Below are 24427 nucleotides of genomic sequence, written 5' to 3' on the forward strand. Positions count from 1 at the left end.
GACAGATGGGAGGTTGCGATGTTGGTGCTGTGGATTCTATGAGACAAAGTACAGACAAATTTTGTCTCACTTCTAAAAAATATGTTGTGGATACGAAAAAAAAATTGTGGACAAAAGTGGGTATGTGATTCAACCTTTTGGTAAATATGTAAGGATGTAAAGATGTAAGGATGTAAGGTAAAATTAATTATGAAATTAATTGCTTTAATGAATAATCTTTCAGCATGCAAAGGGTAACAAGACATGGGATTTTAATGGGATTTGTAATGGGATTTTAATGGGATAAATATAAAAGATATTTGTTTTTTTGTCAAGAAAAAAAGTGACAATTAGCTGATGAGTCACCGAGGGCCAAACTTTAACCTTTGACAGCAGAGAAATTGTGTTCTGACAGCAAAAGACTTCCAAATAATATTTATGGCTGGATTGCTTCAAGAGAAATGACATACTATTTATAAAAATGCTATGAGATGAAATTATATTTTTGGTGTTGTTGTGACAGTAATTACCTAGAAAAATATATCTGAAGACTTACGGACATAATTTAGGCAAAATATGGCAGAATAGTTGTTGATAGTTTAGGCACATCTCAGAATGCTTGTTGATTTAAATTTCAAAGTCAAATTTTTACACCTTCAAGACTTCATAGCTACACTTACTCTCAGAGAAATTGATGGGACTTTATAATATTAATCTTTCTGTGTCACTAATAAGGCACAGAACATAAACAAAAATTTGTTAAAGGAATATAGTACTGATGAAATCTCCGTGTTTTTTCCACATGTAGTTTTGTTGAAAAACGGATGAAGATGAATAATTGACGATTATTGGCAAAATTTTGATGGGTCTAACTGTGGAAAGTGTTATTAAATCATAGGTAGAGCTTACAAGGAAACTAGGTGTTACTAGGAAACAAAAGTAGACAGACAAGCAAAATGAGTATAAAGACGTTGACCAACCAAGATGTTGCATATCTTTGTTGACGTTGTGACGTTTATTTCAATTATGGTAGGAATTAATAGAATTGCTATTAAATGAGAATTTTCAATTGGATGTTAAAGCAACGAAGAGTTTTATGGGATTATAAGGTCATATCGCGACGTCATGGAAAAGCTAATGTTAATTGTGGGATGTCAGAGGTAATGGTGTAGTTTAATGTTCACACTGTTTGGGAAAATAATGCTCTATGCAACATGATCCTAAAAAGAACCCATCCCTACATCTAAGGATCAGGGAGGGAAGGAATGGAAAATTTGAGGTATTAAAGTTACGAAACTCAAAATATCTAGGTTTGGATGTACAGTCATGAAAAAATTGAGTCATTCATTGGTTTGATGATACAAAAGTGTGGGGTATTTAGCATCGTCAGGCTAGCTTATTGGTTTAGGAATGTTTAGAGGTCATTACAATGTGATAATTACTTGTGTGATCATTTATGAAATTTCATGAACAGATATGTGAAATGGATCTAATTTGAGTGTGTATGAGAAAATCTGTTGCAGGATTCGTTCTGTTCTGTTCTGTTCAAGGTCGGACATGATCGTTGGAGAACTTACAGTAAATTTGGGAAAAGGAAGTGACTTTCCATAAAATTCTCACAAAAGATTTCATAGGAAGGAAGAGAATAAATTTGAATTGGAAATTCTGGAAAATTAAAATTAAAAGACCCTGTATTGGACTAACACGTGTGTTTAGGGGGGCATCATGGGGAATAGAACTGAAAGACAATTTTCGGAACAATTGATTTACCAGTTAATGGGAACGTTATGAGAGTCGCATGAAATTTAATGATAACATGACTCTCACATGGAAATCATAGGATATGAAGCTGAAGGGAAAGGTGTGTGTGTATGTGTGTGTGTGTGTGTGTGTGTGTGTGTGTGTGTGTGTGTGTGTGTGTGTGTGTGTGTGTGTGCGCGCGCGCGCAACGAAGGCTGGAAAGGGTGGAAATGCGAATGGTTCGGTGGATGTGCGGAGTATCGTTGAGAGAGAGGAAGACAAATGATGAATTGCGAAAGATGATGGGAATAGAGCCTGTGATTGATGCTGTAAAGAGGAACAGGTTGAGATGGTTTGGTCATGTGTTGAGGAAGGATGAAAGTGACTGGTTGAGAAGAGTGATGGAAATGAATGCAGATGGAAGAAGAAATGTGGGCAAGGGGTTAACAAGGAGAGATGCAGAAAATAGGGCAAATGGAGAAGATTGTTATGGGGACCGCAAGGCTAGCCCCCACTCTAGCAGGAAAATGGCCTTAAAATGCATGTTGTTGTTGTTGTTATCTGGCATATGAAAATATCTGCTATTAATCTTTTATAAAATTTTGGGGAGAATGGACCAAGGAAGGTAAAAGGGAGCTGGAAATGTTAATAATGATAGACCAGATGGGAAAACACTGAATAATATATTGTGGGACAAAAACATTGGTCTAAATGTTAACATTGTGTGTGGTTCTAAAAATTAATAGGCGAATATTGATGAGCAGACTTTAATAAATGACACCTACCCTGATATGGGAAAATAATAGTACAGAAAATTGGCAAAATTGATAAGGACTATGTATTATTATGATGTTGTGCAAGTACGAAAGGTTTGTGGTCACAGATTTCAAGGGAAATGGAAGTTATGTCATTGGGAAGTTTTCAAAATTTGTAAGGGATCTTGCATGGGTCAGCAAAGCATTTTTCAGTTTAATGGAAGTTGGATTTTGTAAAAAAATATACAGACATATGTGGGTACAGACATATATTCGGGGTAAATTGACAATTTTCTGATTGGATTAAGATATGAACATATATATGGTTTAATGTAACCACAGTATAAAATAATATACAGATTTGGGACATTTTGTAAACTTTTTGAATAATGAGAAAAGTCATAAAATTCATTTTATTTAGTGAATGTCAAGTTAATGGAAGTGTTTTATTTGATTAAATTTGTTCAATTTGTGTTCAAATGATCAATGTTTATCACAAGTCATGATAAATTAATGGAATTAATGCTCCAATTAATGGAATGAAATGTGAATCTTGAACCAGATGGAAAACTGGCCTCACTGAAGGAAGAGTGGAATTATGTGATATTTATAGTATTTTTAATGAATGGTGCTGATATTTTATACGGTGGATGAAAAGGGAAGGAAACGGTGCCCTGGGGGCATGCACCAGGCACCTGTTACATATACATGCACCTGTTCTATAGCTACTATCTGTCCTTTGAATGAACTGTTACGGATGAGAAGTACAATGATATTGTAATCATTGTTGAAATGTCACAAATTTATTTTTCAGATTGTAGGTTATTTGAGGTCTAATGGGATGTTAGGAGCATTTTGAAAAGAAATATGGATACATGGCATTACTAAAAAAAAAAACCAGGCAATTGAGAGTTCTTGGGTTAATAGGATATAAATAAATGCATCTACAAGTTGATGGTTTATAAAAATTTTTTAGTTCTGGATGATACTTAACGATGAACAATGTTGACAATATACAAAGAATGTGACTTGTTATTTTTTGGGGGGGAAAACATGTTTAAAATAATTGGCTAAGTTTTAAAAATGAAGATGTTTCACAGAACTCTTACGATTATTTATATGAATAACGGACTATTCCATGGCGAGAGAAAATGGTTGATATTAATAAAAAGAAGAGGAGGAAAATACAGATCTTGGCAACAGATTTGTAAAATAATGAATGTGAGATAATGAAAATAATGTGAAAAAATTGTTAAGGATGGGAAAATTGAGGCCTATTGTATTATTATTGTTATTTTTTGTTTATTTGTCATAAAATAAAGAAAAAAAGGGGGAGGTAATGATGATTTCAAGGAATTATGTGCTGAAAGTAATGTGAATCATATAAATATGTGTTTCAGACATTTTTTTTGTTGGAAGATTGATACGAAGGAGATCTGTGATAATTATGATAAGAATACATAAATGGTTAATATTGGATGATTACATGATGATTACATTTGGTTAATACATGATAATATTTGAGATTTCTGGGTGAAAATTTTTGGGTATTTTTGTGAGGAAAAAGGGAAACATAATTTTGAAGATTTATTGAATACATTCATATGCACTTTGGTTATGCTTGAAAGATGTACACCCCTGATTTAATATGTTTTGTTCGGGTGTTACACATGAAATATAATCTTTCAAATGTTCTAGGGGAACTTGTGAACCAATGTAAATTGTTATAAGGTTGGACATAATCGGGATATTGATTACATTGTCAGTTATAATGTGTTAATTCTATGTTTTTAAAATGATTTGCTTGATCCAGTGTGTGGGAAAACAGGCTCTGGGGTGGTTAAATGTAAGAGGACGTAGAGCCGTCTCAATAGGAGACTGGGCTGGGTCGCTACTTATTCCCCAGTATGGGACAATTAGATTAGGACAGGAGTTGTTAAGATTGGCATCTAGCAAAGAACGGCTTGCCAATGAAACTGCTGAAGTTGAAGTTGAAGTGAATGCTGAAATGGTAGCAATGAGGACCGTTGTTATGCAAAATAGAATGGCTTCAGACTTGTTGCTTACTGAAAAAGGCGGAACTTGTGCCATCATTGGCTCAGAATGCTGTACCTATATTCCAGACAACTCTGAACGTATTACTGATTTGACGAAAAAATCAAGAACGAAGGGACAAAATTGCATAATTACTTTACTAAATGCTTCGCTGCTAAATTCTTTGCAACTACATCTCCCAAACCTCCAAGTCGCAATGAGACTTTCCGAGAGATGTGCATGATTGATCTGTATTGATTCCATTTGATGTTACACTCTCATACTTCCCCTCACTATTTAGATAGTTCCTGACATGGAAGCCGAAAGAACAATTGGATGCACTGCTATCGCAAATAAGGGATACTGCCAGAGAATGGGCTAAGCAAATGGCCTACGTTGGAGACCTTTTATTCACCTGTTCAAAAAAAATTCTGCCTGGGCTACAAGAAGGTATATCCGTGGAGAACCATTGGACAGGGATCCTCAGGTGAATTTGGAAAAATTTAACCTGAGGACCGAAGGGAAGAAAAAATAATAATAAATAAAAAGAACAGGAATTATTTGTGATAGCAGGGTTAAAATTCTGAATGATTGTTCCTCAAAACAGGGTCAACCTGTGACTGAGATGACTAAATTGAACACTTCTATGTTGTGGTCCTGGATACAGGACCAGAGGAGACATTGTGGAAGTGTGAATTTATGAAGCAAGTAATTTCTATGAGCCACAACCTGCTTTCCTAGTCTGCAAGTTTTTGTGGTTTCCATGCAGAATGTGGGATTTTCTACAGTTGGCAAGTTATCTCCAACACTGACCAGGTTCGTTTGCTCGAGAAAAGTAAAACTCTTAGTATAGGCAATGGTAGATCGCATATTGCCATGGCAAAATCATTTTTATGACTGAGGGTAATATGATTAATAATATAATGTTGGATTTAGTAAGTTCCATGAGTTTTATAAGTAAGATATTGTTTTTCCTTAGTATGGCTGACAGCTGACATTGCAATGTCTGAGTAAATTAGTATTCAGAACTGTCCATTGTTTGGTGAAAGCTAATTACTATGGGTGCTTGCTTGCCAAAGCGCTTGGTAAACAAATGTTCGTTATGACAAATCGTTTTCAGTACGAGGTCTGGAAAACTACCATTGTTTTAATAAATTAGATGTAAATATTTGTAGGGTGTGTCCCCTCCCACTTTTGCCTACGTGACTTCTGGGGGATGGTAGTTCCGAAATCCATCCTCAACTTAATGTTACAACTAGGTTTTGAGAAAAATTGTGTATAGAACTACAAAAATTGCGTGCAGTATTGAGTTTTAAAACAAAACGAAACTGAACAACGGTTCGGAAATAATAAAGTATAAAATCCATGTAGGCTAGCTCTCTCTGGCTCTCTGCTTCTCAGTAAAGATCTTTTGTGGGATTGCAGTATGATTTTGAATTATGAGGGAAAGGATGAGTTTGCAGATTGAAAAAGGATGTGATTGTCATAGCTACTGAGTGACCTTTTGATTAAATAAGGACTTTCCTATTGTATATTTTCTAAATATTAAATAATAAATGTCCCTGCAATGGCATTATAAAACGTTACTGCAACGTTTACACAACGTCATGATTGATATTGTCTTGGTGCCGAGAAGTCTGGACCAACACATTCTTCTGATTAAAGGATTTGTAAATGCAGATCTGCTCCCAGCGGGGGGCACTCCCACCTCAAGATTTCACTTGACCAATCACATTGTATCTCCCGATCCTTGCTCCCTCCCACCCAAGCTTTGCCCAACCAATCCTATTGCTCTCCTCCCCTCTCCTTGCTCCTCCCCCCTCCACTTGCTCCCTCCCACCCAAACTTTGCCCAACCAATCCTACTGCTCTCCTCCCTTCTCTTCACTCCTCCCTCCTGCACTTGCTCCTCCCACTTGAAATTGTATAAGAATCAGAAACTGATGTCCAGTTAGCAGGATTAGCACTGGAATTGTAAGATGTTGTAATGTTGTACTTTAGGATTTTCACTAGGTTTGTAATGCTGTACTTAGGATACTTCACTTGGCTGGTCGATTCTGTATGTTCATACTGTATGTCTACTGTATCCTATGCATGCTGGTGTTAGATATGACATTTCTTTGTGCATCTCTACTGTACCAGGATGTCACTTGGGACCTTCTGTGATGTTGACTGTATACTGTGCGTGCTACTGTATCCTTATGATTTCTTTGTGCATCCCTACTGTACCAGGATTTCACTTGGGACCTTCTGTGAATCTTGCAATGTAATTTGTGAATTGTGATATGGTTTGATAAAGGTTATTGTTTCTTGCTGTGTATTTTATGGCAGACAGAAAGTGTTGTCCTCCTCGGGAATTAAAATTTGTGACTCTCTTCTGACATTGAATTTTTGGTTCATCTATTACATACTACTGTAGGAAAATATCCCTAACACAAGCATGGTATTTGCTACACAGTTAAATATTCTGACTATTAGAGTCATCACAGATGTGTCCAATAAAAATGGCGCCCAATTTTTAGTACGGCAGATAGGTGAAATATTTGGGAGAATTGTGTCTTTAATGATACAAGCACAAGAGTTGGCACACAGTTAGAGTATGCCCTAAGGAAGATATTTGGATATAGGGCCATCGCAGATTTGTCCTGTGACAACAATGGCGGCCATTTTTCAAAAAAGGACAAATCTGCGATGGCCCTATAGCCAAATATCTTTCTTAGGACATACTCTGTGTGCCAAATGCCATGCTTGTACTCTGTGTGCCAAGGCACGATTCCTGCACCTATCTGCCATACTAATTGCCCTTTACATGGATGCATCTTAAAAGGAATTTCATTTGATTATGTTTTCAGTTCACTTTGGAAGAAGTTTTGCCAGCGAAATTCTTTCCGTGCCAGACCATGTTTAAAAGGTGCTGAGGAAAAAGGTAAGCAGGTGTGTGTTTACATTTCAAAACGTTTTGAGTGGTTTCCAGTGAGTGCAGTAGAGCACGTGGGAAACCAGTTCGGTTCTTTTTTTTGTATTTGAATAACAGTTTGATTGAGTCATAGACTAAATGGAGGTGCTAGGTAATGTTTGTGTAATGTGCAAGTTACTGTGTGTGTGTGTGTGTGTGTGTGTGTGTGTGTGTGTGTTTGTTTGTGTGTGTGTGTGCAAATGTGAGGTAGCATATGTTTTGTTATATAATGGAAAGTGTGAGTGTGTGTGTGTGTGTGTGTGTGTGTGTGTGTGTGTGTGTGTGTGTGTGTGTGTGTGTGTGTGTGTGTGTGTGTGTGTATATACATATATATATATATTGTTATGGATTCGGAGTGGCACTCCCGTTACCAAAGGGGGGGTTAATCCCCTTGTCTGTTAAGCTGGCCGTCTCCATTCCTGGAAACTATAACGCTCCTTTGCGGGCGAGATTGGCCAGGGTGATTAGTCAATGGGTTCCCAAATACCTTTGCCAATCCCTCCGCAAAGCAGGGATATAATTCCCGCTCGGACCCAGACAAGATGGAGTTTGCCGAGCGGTTAGCAGTCCGAAATCCGAGCCGTTAGCAAACACTAACCCGATCCTGAGCGTTGGCCAAATCGTGCCACGTATATTCAATTTAAGGAAGCAGACTAAAGCGACCGGATGGAGAGGAAACCAAAAGTGAAGGAAGAACACAGGTTTATTATACACAATGATAATTACAAGGATTTAGGAAAAAGCAGAACACACAGGGCAAGCTTAAAACAGTCTTATGTAACACTCCCAGGTCAGTACGAACAGACTCGCACGAATGGGGAATGGATGGCAGGCAGGAAGGTCCAAGGCAAAGGAATGGCGTGGCTCCGCTCCGGTTCTCGCCTCACTCCTGTCCACGTTCACTCCGGTCCACGTCTCACTCCGGTCCACGTCTTTGGTGCCACGGCGAAACTCCGGCACAGCGTGGTTGTTATTTCGGGGTTGAACGCGAGCGGACCTTATTGCTGGGGGAATATATATCGGGGAGGAATCTCTTTGTCTCTCTCTCAAGCTGTACCACGAACTTTGGCTCTCCCTCTCTGCCTCTGAACAGCTCGGGCGCTCTCTCTGTTCTGCGAACTGCGACCTTCTCTCTCTGCTCTGCCCTACCACGAACATCGACCTTCTGCGAACTGCGACCTTCTCTCTCTGCTCTGCGCTGCTGCCTCGAACCGTCTGCCTTCTGCGCTCTGCTCTGAACAGCGCGACCCTCTCTCTGCTCTGCCACGAAGCAGTCCCACACAAGTGCTTAAGTAAACCACTGGTGTATCAAGCTGTTATGTCGTTTATGCAAAGCAAAGGTTTATGTCGACCCGCCCACCGAGGAACTCGCCTCGGCCTTGATTGGTCGCGAGGGTTCCCCGGCTCTGCCCTTAACAGGGCTCCGCCTTGCCTTGATAACTCCTCCCCCTTCTTCTCCGATCTGGACTGCGTGTTTAATGGCGTTTCTGTGCCACAAACGCGGCCAACAAAAAGCAGGGGTGGTCATTGGGAGGAAGTAACCCCGACTGCAGGTGTCAACTGATGGCATTTGGAGAGAGAGAGATTGGGGATATTGGAAGGGCCTATGTTATTTGATTGATGCAACGAAGATTCAAACTATTGGAAACAGAGCCTTAACTGAAACATAGACTAATGAGATAACTACAAAGGGGTTTCTATGGTGTCCTACATGTTGCAATATGGCCTAGCTAGGGTGCGACCTCTGACCGTTACAAAAATGGGAATATTTACAAGTATTATTATTATTTACAAGTGAAGGGTTCTCAAAACCACAACTATATATATATATATATATATATATATATATATATATATATATATATATATATATATATATATATTGTTGTGGATATGAGAATGTTTTTTAAATTTATTGTTGTGTAATGAATTGTGGTAAAATGTCACCCTCCTTCCTGCAATTGTTGTTGTATAAAGATCAAAGGGTGTTCCCGTAGTTAATTCCATAAAGAAGGACACCATATATCCCTGTTCAGTAGTTATATCCTTATTATGTGTATTAGTGTAAGGCTGTGTCTTCCATTAATTAAATACTCCATTGCACTGCATTAAATAAGAGTAGATCCCCTTTCCCTTCACATTCCCCTTCCAACAAATTGCCAACTGTTCCCTCCGCGACTCCATTCGCCATGTGCTCCGGCTCGGAGAAGAAGGGCGGGTCTCCACCTCGTCATAGAGGGGAGGAGGGAGCCAGCCCCGAACAACCAACCAAGCACGAGGGGTTTGGTTTGAGAGGGCGGAGGAAGAGCGATCGGGGAGGTTCAAAAAGGTTCAAGGGTGGGGCTATATATAACCCATGGGAAACGCCCCCACCTCAGACGAGTCCTGAAAAAAGCACGCGACGTCCACACAGCGGCACGAGCAGACGATTAAGGCAGCAGATGAGTTCGGAGAAGTGCGAGAGAAGCGCGGGGAAGCCTTGACAGAAGTGCGAAACAAGAAGCGCGGGGAAGCCTTTGACAGAAGTGCGAAGTAAGAAGTGCAACGAAAGAGTTGCGCCCCACCAGTAGTTTTGGCTCCACCAGCAGTTGACTCCACCAGGCCGCTTCGACCCATTACCCCGCGGGAACCAGATTGCGGTGGCATCGGTGGCTGTCGAGGTCCAGCCCGACGTCCCGTGCGGAATCGAGCCCGAACCATCTGCCCCAGCTGAACCTTCCCATTCCTCCTTCCAGCATTCATTCCTGCCATTCTATCCTTCTTGTGTACGTGAGTTTGTTTTGTTTGTCTTGTCCCTGGGTTAAGTTAAGCCTGTTTAGTTAAGCTAGTATTTTCACTGTGTCTCTGATTCCTTCTGTAAATTGTTTTATTATCCTTCCTTATCCTTGGGTTTTTTGGTCCTGTAAATAGCAAATAAATTATATTAGTATTCCCTATTTCTCCTTCTTCTTCTTCTTCTTCTTCTTCACATCCGTGTCGCCTTAGTCTTTTCCCCATTGAATATCTGTGGCGCGATTCGGCCAACGTTCAGGAATCGGGTTAGTCGGGGTAACTGTTCGGGCGCGGCGGCCATCCGCTCGGCAAATAACATCCTAGCCGTGTCCGTAACAATATATATATATATATATATATATATATATATATATATATATATATATATATATATATATATATATATATATATATATATATATATATACAGTGGAACCTTGACTTACGAGTGCCCCAACTTACGAGTTTTTCGAGATACGAGCCGTCGCTCCGGCAGTTTATTGCTTTGAGATGCGAGCCGAGATCCGAGTTACGAGCTTTCGCCACCCGGTCACGTGGTTATCTTGCCGTTCAAGTACGTATCTCTGTCGTATAGCGCTGCATTTTTTTTTTCGCATTTTGGTTATTTCGAGTTCACGCCGCCAGGTGGGTTCTGGTCACGTGGTTATCTTGCCGTTCAAGTACAGTACGTATCTCTGTCGTATAGCGCTGCATTTTAGTTTTCGCATTTTGGTTATTTCGAGTTCACGCCACCAGGTGGGTTCTGGTCACGTGGTTATCTTGCCGTTCAAGTACAGTACGTATCTCTGTCGTATAGCGCTGCATTTTAGTTTTCGCATTTTGGTTATTTCGAGTTGACGCCGCCAGGTAGGTTCTGGTCACGTGGTTATCTTGCCGTTCAAGTACAGTACGTATCTCTGTCGTATAGCGCTGCGTTTTTGTTTTCGCATTTTGGTTATTTCGAGTTTACGCCGCCAGGTAGGTTCTGGTCACGTGGTTATCTTGCCGTTCAAGTACAGTACGTATCTCTGTCGTATAGCGCTGCATTTTAGTTTTCGCATTTTGGTTATTTCGAGTTTACGCCGCCAGGTAGGTTCTGGTCACGTGGTTATCTTGCCGTTCAAGTACAGTACGTATCTCTGTCGTATAGCGCTGCATTTTAGTTTTCGCATTTTGGTTATTTCGGAAAATTTCATGTTCATGTCGAACATTTCATGTTCATGTTCATGTTTTCATGTTTATGCCATGCCAGGCCACAACTTGTTCAGAGTGCCGGCGATAGCTCGCCTTCTCTTTGTGGAAAACACGGTGAGATCCTTAACATCCAACAACTAATGGGACGCAAACGGGGCGCCCAGTTTAGCGGTACACACATTGATGAATCACCCTGCCTGTGATTCACCCATGACAGGTTATAGCTGGGTCGGGATTCAAACCCAGGCTGGACAGTTTAGACTTTAGAGTCAAGTGTGCGTACCTCCAGTCCAGGCCATCCTGCCAACTTGTATGCTGCATACAGGTGAAATATAAAGCGCGAGATATTTTTATATATACTGTATATTTAAAAAAAAATTGGTGTGGTTTTTGGTGGGCTGGAACGGATTAATAGCATTTCAATGCATTTCAATGGGGAAATTTGATTTGAGATACGAGCAATTTGAGTTACGAGCTCGGTCACGGAACGAATTAAACTCGTAAGTCAAGGTTCCACTGAATATATATATATACATATATATATATATATATATATATATATATATATATATATATATATATACACGTCGGTGTGTGTGTGTGTGTATATTGTTTCGGTTTTCAGAATAAAGGATAACCCCCCTCGTAGGTAGTTGCACCACAACATGTAGCCTCGCTTTAGTTTAGTTATTTCTTATTAAATGTAAGCATAGTCTCCTTTCCTGTGTTAGTATGCGTTGAGCAGGCCAGTGAGTTAGGTGTTCTTTGGGCTAGAATGCCACGTGCTAGGCCTAGAACAAGTCTGGCAGGCCGAAGGGAGGAGCTGCAAGGGGAGTGGCCGGTAAGCGGTGAGCAGTCAATCGGATCTCTAGGGGAGTGGCCAACAACAGCAGCCAGAGGAGGGGCTTGGAACATTCAGGTAAGACTGGGGAGGGGCTATATAAAACCCTGCCCCAGGCCCACGCTGAGAGATTCGCAGGAGGAGAGCGTTGTGAGAGATTCGTGGTTCGTTGAGAGAACGCGTCAGTCTCCCAGTCAGAGCTTTTGTCACAACGAGTCGCCCAGCCCCGCAGTCTACAAGTGCAGCAGTGACCAAGTCCCAGTGAGAAAGAGACGTTGTAGCCACGAGTGAATTCGGTTGCTTGTTATAAGCCCTCTCTGTGCACAAACTCTCCCTGTGCCCTGCGCTTTGCGGCTGTGAATAACGCGCTTGTGAAGACTATCCATTCCGGGGCCACAGACGCACGATCTCCCTGCCTGCGCTCCCAGCACACGTGCCGCGAACATCCGAGGGCCGCGCCCGGCGAGCTGTCCGGAGTGAACGGCGCCAAGGTGCGTTTGGAGCGCGAACTTGTCCTTGCTTCTTTTCCCTGCGTGATTAAGTGGGCCCTTGTCCGGGGATAAGTTACGACTGATTAAGCATCTGCTCTGTATCTCTTCTCTTTATCCTGATCCTTGTATAGTTGTAAATATACCTGTTCTTCCTTCCATTTGGTCGTTCCCGTCATTTCCATCCATTGGCCTAGCATTGTACGAATAACACCGCTCAATTAGGTTCAACAATAATTAACGGCACGAGTCACGTGACACGCAAACCGCTCAGCGTATCCGATTAGCGTGGCTCGTGCGAGACCCAGTCCCCGTTCTCGTGGCGGCGTGTGTATCAAAGGTACGTAGGGACTCGACCAGATACCCTTCCGCATGCTTGCTACGGGAGTGGCGACTCGGCCTCGTGGACTCGAAGGCCCGAGGGGGAAAAGGGAACAACCCCCCTCTTTACGTCGACGGGCTCGAGAGATCCGCAACAATATATATACGTCGGTATGTGTGCGTGTGTGTATGTGTGTGTATATACGTCGTGTGTGTGTGTGTGTGTGTGTGTGTGTGTGTGTGTGTGTGTGTGTGTGTGTGTGTATATGTCGGTGTGTGTGTTTTCATGCATACATCTTTGAATCATGGTGTTGATTGTGAACACGTGGCCCGGTAGTTTATCGTGTTCAATACCTCTACCTTGACCACTGCACAGCCAATGGTAACAGTCGGTTTGATTTCTGTAGTTAATAATCCAGGGTATCAATGTCAGACCAAGTCAGAAAAACAGTCATTGTCCCATGACAAACAGTAGTATGGTATATTTAACCAAAGAGACAGGTGTTGGTTGTTCTGTGTCCTCAGCAGGTTCTGCCCTGCAGTAGATTTTGTTATGAGGAACATATAAATGAGTGGAGCTGTGAATGCTTATACTTTGTACAGGTGCCTGGAAGAAGATGTGCATACATCATGCCATTGACCGTATTGAGCAAGGCCACAAAATGTTTTTCCGTGAAAGAGAAATCGTTCGCTTGGAATATATGTTCTATTCATCTGACAACTTGTACGTGGTAACATCATTTTCCATTCAATTCTCTTTTCACTGCTTGTTACACACGTTTGTGTTTTGCATTGACCTATCGATCAAACTCACCTGCATTCTCCCTGTTCAATGTAGATGTGACTGCCTGCACTCCTGGCTCCTCCAGCCCGTAAACGCCACAGGTGACGACGTCGGCCAGCCTTGCCTTTCTTATGAGAAAAAGCAGGACATGTATTGGGTTATGGCCACCTGGGATTCTGGGAGCTGGTACCGACACGCACGTGTGCGCATCTTCAAATCCCAGCCACTGTTTTGCCGTTCAATGAAATACTGGTAACATGAATGACCTCTCTTTGTCCTTACCTACATGTTTGAATGATGAGGTAGAAGCAGTATACAGTCACGTGAAAAAGTAAGTACACCCCAGGCAAAGTTTTGACTTTTTCAACATATTTCAACATACAGCTATTTGATCTTCATTTCAACAATATTGATAGATAAAGGTGATATAATATAACAAATATCATGAAACATTTACATTTTGTAGTCCATCGTATAATTTAAATAAACATAAATGCAAATTTCGCATGTGGAAAAAGTAAGTACACCCTTGACTCTAATAGGTGGTATTGCCCCCTTTGGCAGAAACAACCTCAAGTAGGCGTTTCTTATAACTGTCTACCAGTCTCTGACATCGACTGGGAGAAATTTTTGCCTACTCCATGCAGAATTCTTTCAGCTGTGCGATGTTTGAGGGGTTTCTTGCATGCACAGCTCGTTTCAAATCCCCCCACAACATCTCGATGGGATTTAGATCCGGGCTTTGACTTGGCCATTACAGAACCCTCCATTTCTTTCTTTTCAGCCATTCCTTGGTGGATTTACTGGTACTAGGGCATTCCCGTACTATATCTATATCTAAAATTATATCCCCCCCCTCTATTTACATGAAATGGTTTGGTCCAAAGCGAACGGCTTGCGAGTGGTGACAATCCCCCCCCTCTATTTACATGCAATGGTTTGGTCCAAAGCGAACGGCTTCCGGAGTTTGGTAAAGAAATCGCCATCGCGTGCACAAACGCGCAGGAAAGCGAATGAATCGCAAATTCGTTTTTATTAGTTGTAAAACATAGTTTAACGCCAACATAGTTTGCAAACGTGAAATAAATGAATACGCTCTCAAATGTGCCATCCGAGGCAGAGTGTGCCCGCCACGTTCGGCACACGCGATCGTTCGCTGCTCTCTGATTGGTTGAATCGTTTTTTGGACATAGCTCGGTAAGTAATTGTCCGATTAATATGAAACCTTGAAAAGGCACATCCTCGGGTCCCCAGCAATATACCTGGCAAGTTAAAAGTATATCGGACCCGTGGTTGTCGAGAAACAGCGGTCACAGACAAACGTACAGACAGACAGACAGAGATTACTGGAATTATAGATAGATGTTTAGGGTCATTGTCATGTTGCAAGGTCCACCTTCGGAAAAGCTTCAACTTTCCGACAGATGGCCTCACATTATCCTCAAGCACCCTCTGGTACAATGAAGAATTCATCGTGGATTCTATGGTGGTGAGCTGCCCAGGCCCTGATGCAGCAAAGCTGCCCCAAACCATAATATTTCCACCACCATGCTTTACACTTGGTATCAGGTTCTTGTGGTCAAATGCTGTCTTTGGTTTTCACCAAACATGTCTTCTGGTACTGTGGCCAAATAGCTGTACCCTTGACTCATCTGTCCAGAGCACATTGTTCCAGAAGTGTTGGTCTTTGCCTCGGTGTTCATTGGCAAACTTTAGTCTTGCCCTGATGTTCTTTCTGGACAGCAAAGGTTTCCTCCTGGCACACCTCCCATGTAGATCAAATTTGTGCAGCCTCTTTCTCATGGTTGACTCGTGCACTTTGACATCAACAGTGGCAAGAGCTACCTGTAAGTCCCGTGATGACCAAACTAAATGTCTGACGTTTAAATAAGACAGGTTCCTCCAAGATCCTCTCTAACGATGTTTTAATCATTTGCACCTGAGCTGGTGCACCTGATTCTAATTTTAGGTATTTGAAGTAGTGATAAATGTTGGGTGTACTTACTTTTTCCACATGCGAAATTTGCATTTATGTTTATTTAAATTATACAATGGACTACAAAATGTAAATGTTTCATGATATTTGTTATATTATATCACCTTTATCTGTCAATATTGTTGAAATGAAGATCAAATAGCTGTATGTTGAAAAAGTCAAAACTTTACATGGGGTGTACTTACTTTTTCACGTGACTGTATATATATATATATATATATATATATATATATATATATATATATATATATATATATATATATATATATATATATATATATATATATATATATATATATATGTATGTATGTATGTATGTATGTATGTATGTATGTATGTATGTATGTATGTATATATATATATATATATATATATATATATATATATACACATACACATACACATACACATACACATACATATACATACAGGGTGACGATTTTCAGAAAACTCGTACACAGTTATTTTTCATCGAATTTCAAATTTTTTTTTTTTTTAAAGACTACATATATAATGCCATTTAATACACTGTAACAAAGACATTTTAAAAATGTAATTCATGTTTGAATTGGGTATAACAATGCAAGTGGGGGGGTCTAGCGCATGCGTGATGGCTGTTGGTTACTCGTTGTTAGGCGCCATTTCAGTAGCCATGGAGCTGTGGACGATTGAACATCGCGTCTTTGTTGTTGAGACGTTTATTCAAACGGGTAGTTCGGTGGTGCTTACACAGCGCAGATTTCGTACTCACTTCAATGTTGGTCGACGTGGCGCCGTTCCGTCTCGAAACACAACATTGAAGTGGGTAAAAAACTTCAGGACAACTGGATCTGTGAGGCCGGGAGCAGCTCGGGGAGGTGATCGAACCGTTAGGACCCCGGAAAACATCGAAAGGGTTCGACAAGCTGTGGAGGCCAGCCCTCGTCGGTCAGCGGTATGGCACGCTCGCGCTCTACGGATGTCAGACAGATCAGTTCGTCGAATTTTGCACTTGGACCTTCATTATCATGCATACAAAATCATGGTGGTTCAAGAACTGCAGCAGAATGATTTCGTACGGTGGTTTACGTTCGCAGAAAGAATGCTGGAACTGCTGAGGGATGCTGCTGTGCTGAGAAATGCTGGAACTTTTCCGCGCGTCTGCAAGAATGCTTGGACAAGAACGGCCGCCATTTAGATGATGTCATTTTTCAAACATGAATCACATTTTTTTAAATGTCTTTGTTACAGTGTATTACATGGCATTATACAGACCTGGCATTTAATATGGAATATATATTTTTTCTTGACTTGGGTTTACTTTCTTAACTCAGTATATCAATCTGGTGAGTTTCTTTTACACTTTGGTGATTTATTTGTTAAAAGAACCATGTCACTGATTGTCTGTCGCAGCAAGAAGTCAACAACAGGATTATATCACAGGTGGCGTGGCAAAATGTACGGACAGGTGCATTTGATGATTGGCTTCACAGTCGGGTATACAAGGGTTGTTGCATTCTGTATTAGTGGAAAACATCTGCTGCACGTCTCCAAAAGTTATTGCCGCTTTCTCTGGAGATGGTCCGTCAACTCGACAATGCTGTTTGTCATGGAGTGGTGGCTTTACGAAATTACGGCATGAAACAGCGTGCTATTGCTCGGCAGTATGGCATCACTCAAGGTCAGGTGTCAAAGATCTTGAAACGAAATGCTCAGAGGGGTGTCCCTACTCCAATACCGAGGCCAGGACGTCCCCGCAGAACCACAAGGAGGGATGATCGCCAGCTGCACCGGTTAGTCCGCAATGGCCGTACCAAGTCAGCTAATCGGCTTTGGGCTGAGTGGCAGCAACTGACAAATGTGCCTGTATCCAGGAGGCTAGTCAACCAACGACTGGTTCAAGCAGGCTATCGTGCCAGGCGTCCCCTGAGAAAGCCACGCCTGACCAGACAACACCGCCAGCGCCGATTGCAGTGGGCCAGAGAGCACCGTCAATGGCAGCCAGGACACTGGAATCACGTGATCTTCAGTGACAGAGTCTAGATTTCTGGTCTATCGTCAAGATGGCCGCGTCCGAGTGCGCAGACAAGTGCATGAAGCCTACAACAAAGATTGTATATTGCCAAGAGTCCAAGCTGGAGGTGGTGGGGTGACCGCTTGGGCTGCTTTTCATGCAGGGGGCAAAACTGACCTGGTTGTTCTGAATGGAAACCTGAACCAGTTCAAGTACAGGGCCATTCTGGAAGAAACATTGCTTCCATTTGCTCGTGCAGCCTCTCGAGGAAACTTTGTCTTCCAAGATAACAATGCACGGCCTCATCGTGCTCGCATGATCCAACACTTTCTTGCTGACCGTGGTGTAGAGCATATGGAGTGGCCTGTCATGTCCCCGGATATGAATCCGATAGAGAACTTGTGGGCAGAATTAACGCGTCAAATCAACCACTTGGACCAGCAGCCGACCTCTGTGCGTGAATTGCAGCAGGCTATTGTCACTGCATGGCAAGCGATTCCTGTCCAAACCTTGGCAAATCTCGTGAACAGCATGCCTCAACTTGTACGTGCTCTCCTGAATGCTCGTGGGGGTTACACGAAGTACTGAACTGTAATTTTACTGTCCGTAATCCCAGTCGTAATTTAACTTTTGTTTTTGTTAAAAAAATATTTGGCTAATGTGCGAAATAAAGAGATACTTCTGGATGAATTGAGTTCGATATCAGTTTACATCACTTTCAAGGATCAATTTATTTGTTTCGAAATGTCAAATGTGGATTTTGTTTCTTTTAAAGGTCACATTAACAAAATCTTGAATAATTTCAACATAATTCCAATGAACTTTTGGTTCTAAGACATCTTGAAAAGTAAGTTCACCCCCACAAAAAAAAATTCCATATTAAATGCCAAGTCTGTATATGTCGTCTTTAAAAAAAATAAAAATTCGACTAAAAATAACTGTACGAGTTTTCTGAAAATCGTCACACCTCCCTGATGGACCCTGTATATACATATATATATATATATATATTATATATATAGTTACGGATCTCAGAGACGGCACTCCCCTTAGAAAGGGGGGGGGGGGTTAATCCCCTTGGCCTGTTAAGCTGGCCGTCTCTGGTCCTGGTACTTATAACACTCTTTTGCGTGGTGAAATTGGTCAGTGTTATTGGTCAAGGTGTTCTCCCGAATACCTTTACCAATCCCTCCGCAAAACAGGGAGACAAGTACCGCTCGAACCACGGACAAGATGGTATTTGCCGAGCGGTTTAGCAATCCGCAGCTCGAGCCATTAACAAAGGACTAACCCGACTCCGAGCGTTTGGCCAAAATCGCGCCACAGGTATTCAATGGAAAGAAGGGACTAAAGCGATCGGGGGAAAGAACAAACCAAAGTAAAGGAATACCAGATATTTATTAACTATGTACAAAACCAAAGAAGAAGAAGGAACGAAGTAATATACAGAAGAAGAAGAAGAAGAAGAAGATACACAGGGCAGCCTTAAACAGTCTTATATTACCAACGCCCAGGACAGACAACAGAATGACACGAAAGGGGAATAGCAGGCAGGAATGACTGGACGAAGGAGAAGGGTCCAAGTGGGACAGCAGGGCTGGAAGGTTCAGGTAGAAGGCACAGCAAGGAGGTCCGCTCCAGGTCCACGCTCCGGGCTGGAAGCAAAGAGCCGGCGGCAGCTTCACGTATTCGGTTTCACACACGGTCGGACAATGTCAATTGACTACTGTATTGTTGTCGCCGTCACGGACCCACTCTTCTGCCTCACGATCCAGCGGTATGCTCGCCTGGTACCTCCCTCACCTGCCGGATCACGTCTCTCTCTGCCTTCTCTGTAAAAAGGCTTCGCGCTCGGCGCTCGTGCTTATATTACCCGTGTTGGAATCAATGCGCGCTTCATAGAGCCACGCCCGCGATGGTACCTCGCCAGCCCTGGTTGGTCGGTAGGGGGCTCGCTGACTCCACCTCCGATGACGAGTTGACGTGCCACACCTTGTTCTGGCGGCTCCGCCCCCTTCCTCCTCGGCTTGACCGCATGGCTAATGGCGGCGTGGTGCCAGTAAACAGCCCAGTGCAACGGCGGCGAACGCTGTTGGCAAGCGAGGTACCACAAATTGAAGAGGGAGAGCAAAATGGACTGAAAGGGGCTTATCTTATTTGATTAATGCAACGCAGATTCAACTATTGGGAACAGATCCTTAACTGAAACACATAATAATGAAATAACTACGGAGAGGTCCTATGGTTCGCTACGTGTTGTACATGGACTAACTAGGGTGCGATCTTTAACAAGCCAATTGATGGGGATATTTACAGGGGGAACATTTATAAGGGAAACATTTACTAAAATTTACTAGTGAAGGTTCTAAAAACCGTAACACAGCACCCGTTTTTCCTCTAGGGTCGGCCCGACCCGAAATAACTTTACTTAATGTGACACTCAGGTTTAGTAGCCCTCTACTATTAACCTTACCCTTGAGTGCGACAGTTTTAAAACAACTACGCATGTCCCGCCTGCTACGTTGCATCCTACCTAACAGACTCACGCCCACAGAATAACCGAATCACGGAATTATTCGCAAACTACACATATACGGTGGGGAGCATTATTTACAAAACACTAATTTGTATTTACACTGCAAACCCAGGACCTGTCATTTTGGGAGACAAAAATATGTTTCTGAAAAAGAGGAAGAGCATGCACTGCACCGCACCGATACACCATACTCAAGTGCCCGGGGATGCACAATTGATATTGCAGTGCACCTCCGAGCACAAGAGCATCACAAAGCACCAAAGCACCAATAAGCACCATGAAACACACAAAGCACCATCCAGTGCTCATTTCACAAATAAAAACAACACAAACTGTTGACCTTCCTTGTCAGCTCCTGCTCTGCTGGTCCGATGTTTCTTCCAGTTGTTATCTCTTGTGGCTTGCTGCCTATTTGAAAATAATAAAAAGGTACACAACGCGTCCATTTTTATTTCGGGCCAACAGGGGCCAACTATGGGTGGTCCACCTGTATGGCAAAAGGCGCCACCTCACCGTGGTCCGCAAGCAAAGAACTCTCTCTCTCGCCATCATGGCCAGTCCCAGCAGAGGGGTCAGGCCCCAACACGTGGGGTCCATCAGTGTGTGGTGCTTGGCCACAAAACGTGTGGTCCATAAAGTGGTGCTCGGCCGCAAGTCGTGTGGTCCATAAGGTGGTGTATTGATCCAGGCAGGCTGTGCAGCGGCGGCTCGGGCACACAAGTGCGGCTACCTGCGCACTCCCCCCCCCCCCCGGACCCAAAAGACAAGCCGTGAGTGGGGAAGGAAAAGACACAGCAAGCATCGGAGCAAGGTCACAAGGTCACAAGGGTACACATTAAAACAAGGCAATGCAGAGGTGAGGTGCGCATGGGAACGAGCGGAGAAAGCTCGACCCTATCGTACGTCACCCCCCCCCGTCACCTACCCTACCCTTGCCCTTACCCCGTATTTACACAACTCTACACATTTACAAATTCCGTCTCTACTGTCTCGTCTTCCCCATATCTCCCCTAATACCAAATTCGTCAAAAATCCCAATTTCTAAAATTTGCCATCAATCAATTCATCATCAATCCCTCATAAGGAGGAAGAGATGGAATAAACAAGCACAATGTCACCCCCACGTCATGATGCATCTCACATTCCCAAAACATTTGCAACAAAAAACATGGTGTGGAGTCCTGTCACCTTGGTGAGTGGATGTAGATGGTGCGAAGAGAATTCAATCCTCACTATCCTTCAAAATGGCTTTAACACTTTTACTCTACCCGGGGTCTTTCCCTGCCAAACCATTGGCCATCTTACACTATGTGGTTCTAAGAACCGAACTCCCATTGACCAAACTGTGGTGCTCACCAATTTGGGGTCTCACTCCCCCGATTCAACTCCCTGTGCCTTCGCACAATTTCCGGGCTGGGTTGTGTGACTCACCAGCAGGTCTACTCACCTGCACACCTCTGCCACTGTAGTTGCCTCTGAGCTTACCTGCTCCTTACCCTAACCTATCTACCTGGGGAAGGTCCCACTCGGTCTCCCCACCCGGTGCCCTCTCTGGCACTGGGCTACCCGGGTCCGTCCTCCGGATCCTCGGGCCCCACTGAACAACTCTACTGGCTCCCAGAGCCCACCTGCGGCCTCACCTGGCCGACATCCTAACAGTGGCGGAGTGCCCATTTAACCATACACACACTAACAGGCCACACGCCCAGCCATTTCCACTTCACTAATGCACCCATCCAACCACCATTCTACCACACGCACCACAGATGCCAATATCCACCACAATTTACCTATACCCTCTACCGACTCTTAAACTACCCTCCTCGGGTATTCGTGAAAGGGGTCCATCCTCCCCATCCACTCCTTTCGCACCAACCACTCCACTCCACATATTACACACTACTCACTCCACGACCATCCATTCCATACGCCATTCCATCTATTCCATTCTCCATATATTCCATACCATTTATTCCCTGCAACCATTCTCCATACACCTGTGCTTCACCTGCACTTGCTCACTCACCTGGTGCTCACACCCACCTGGTGGCTCTTGCACCCGTCTCTCCTCCAGGACCATTCGTTCAATACAACTCACAATCTCAATTACTCAATCATACACTGCATCATCTAAGCTGACTGGTTTCCCTCTAACTTAGTGCATGCCCAGTCATCCCTTACACTATTGCACATACCACCACGTCGTTAACAACCATTCCAACCTACCTACGTCCCCTACTACCGGTATGATGTCGCTACTTAAATCTACAGTTACCTATTGTCATTTTCTAAGTCCCTAACAATTATCCAAACCCTCCCCGGCTTGGTTTGCACCGCCAAAACCCCATAAACTACTGCTCATGTGCCCGGGGTGGGAGGGATGGCAAATTTACCATCCCTCCACATCGGGCATCTCCCATTATCACTCCCCCAGTCCTCTGGCACTATGAGCCCCCTTCACAAGAGGAACTGGGTCCTGCCTCGGCATCTAAAGCCGAGGCAATCCACGAGGGTGCCTGCTCGCCGGTATAAGGTCTTATACAGTCGGCATGGACGATCCGAGGGAGGGCTCGTGGCCCCATTTTGATCTTTACGACCACGTCACAGACTTGCGACAAGACGACCCCCGGGCCCTGCCAGGGAGAGGTGAGTTTTGGGCACCTACCCTTCCGCCTCCGGGGATTAAAGAACCAAATCTTCATCCCCGGAGCGTACTGGCTCCCTGGCTCCGGTGGTCGTACCTGCGCTTCATCTTGGCCCCCGCCAGATGGAGCTGGCGGCGGGCGAAGGCATGGACCCTCTCCATGCCTTCCTCCAGGTGACGTGCGTAACCCTCCTTCGGCGGGATATCAGTGGTGTCTGGCACGGGACCGCATAGCAAGTCGGCGGGAGCCCGCAACTCCCACCCATACATAAGCAACGCTGGACTGCATGCGGTGGCCCCGTGCTGGCTAGTTCGGTAGCCCATCAATAAGTATGGGAGATGTTCGTCCCAGTCATCCTGACGGGTGGTGGTGAACAAAGCCAGTTGTTGGACCAGTGCTCAATTGAACCTTTCCACCATCCCGTCAGATTGGGGTCTTAGGGGCGTTGTCCTGGTTTTCCCAATTGACAGGAGTCTGCACACATCTTTTAGCAATTGGCTTTCGATATTTCGTCCCTGATCAGTGTGCAGCTCCTGTGGAATCCCATGCCGACATACAAATCCTTCCACGAAGGCCTGCGCTACCACCCCGGCTTCTTGGTTGGGGAGGGCGTAGGCCTCCGGCCACTTGGTGAAATGGTCCATTACAATGAGGATGTATTTGTTACCTTGGCGGGTGAGGGGTAGTGGTCCTAGAATATCCATGGCCACCCGCTCAAGGGGGGCCCCCACCTGGTGTAATTGAAGGGGGGCCCTCATCCTCCTTGCTGGTCCCTTTTTGGCAGAACAGGCGTCGCATCTCCGACACCAGTCCTGTATGTCGCGCCCCATATTCACCCAATAGAACCTCCGGCGGACCCGAGATGTTGTCTTTGTCCTGCCCAAATGGCCGCCGGAGCGGGTACCATGCACCTGTTGCAATATGACGTTCTTAAATTTGTCAGGGACTATCACCAGCCAGGAAGTTCTCTCAGAAGGAACCTCCACCCACTTGCGATATAAGATGTTATCCTTCAATTCCAGGGTCTGCCACTGAGCCCAATATGCCTTTGTTTGTGCCCCGAGGGGGGTGACCTCTTCCCCATTAGGTCTTTGCCCCAATTTGACCCATTTGTACACCGGTCCCAGGACGGGATCCTCCTGCTGGGCCGTGCTCCACGCCAAAGTTCCAAATTCTTCATCTGCGGTTAGTGGCAAAATTGGCCCTCTCACCCGGGTTGCACGGACGACGGGGATCGGGGCAGAATCGCCCAATTGCTCCCTCTCCTCGTGTCTCGCACAAAATTTACAGTTTTCCCCCAGACAAGGACGCCGAGAGAGTGCGTCAGCATTCCCATGGGCCTTCCTGGCCCTATGGGTCACATTAAAATCGTACTGCTGCAACCTTTCCAACCA

The 24427-nt window shown here is 43.7% G+C and overlaps 1 protein-coding gene across 1 annotated transcript in view; it reads left to right on the forward strand.

Annotated features, from left to right (window-relative positions):
- The window catches only part of LOC137426676 (uncharacterized), a 123430-nt gene that overhangs the window by 28625 nt on the left and 70378 nt on the right, over positions 1–24427 (forward strand). Inside the window, exons 2-4 of the mRNA XM_068115450.2 lie at positions 7360–7433; positions 13683–13803; positions 13918–14115. Of these exons, the coding sequence (XP_067971551.2) occupies positions 7360–7433; positions 13683–13803; positions 13918–14115 (393 nt within the window). The remainder of the gene's footprint in view (positions 1–7359; positions 7434–13682; positions 13804–13917; positions 14116–24427) is intronic.

This window comes from Myxine glutinosa, chromosome 5 (genome assembly GCF_964187855.1).
Source record: "Myxine glutinosa chromosome 5, kmMyxGlut1.1, whole genome shotgun sequence".
Taxonomy (NCBI): domain Eukaryota; kingdom Metazoa; phylum Chordata; class Myxini; order Myxiniformes; family Myxinidae; genus Myxine; species Myxine glutinosa.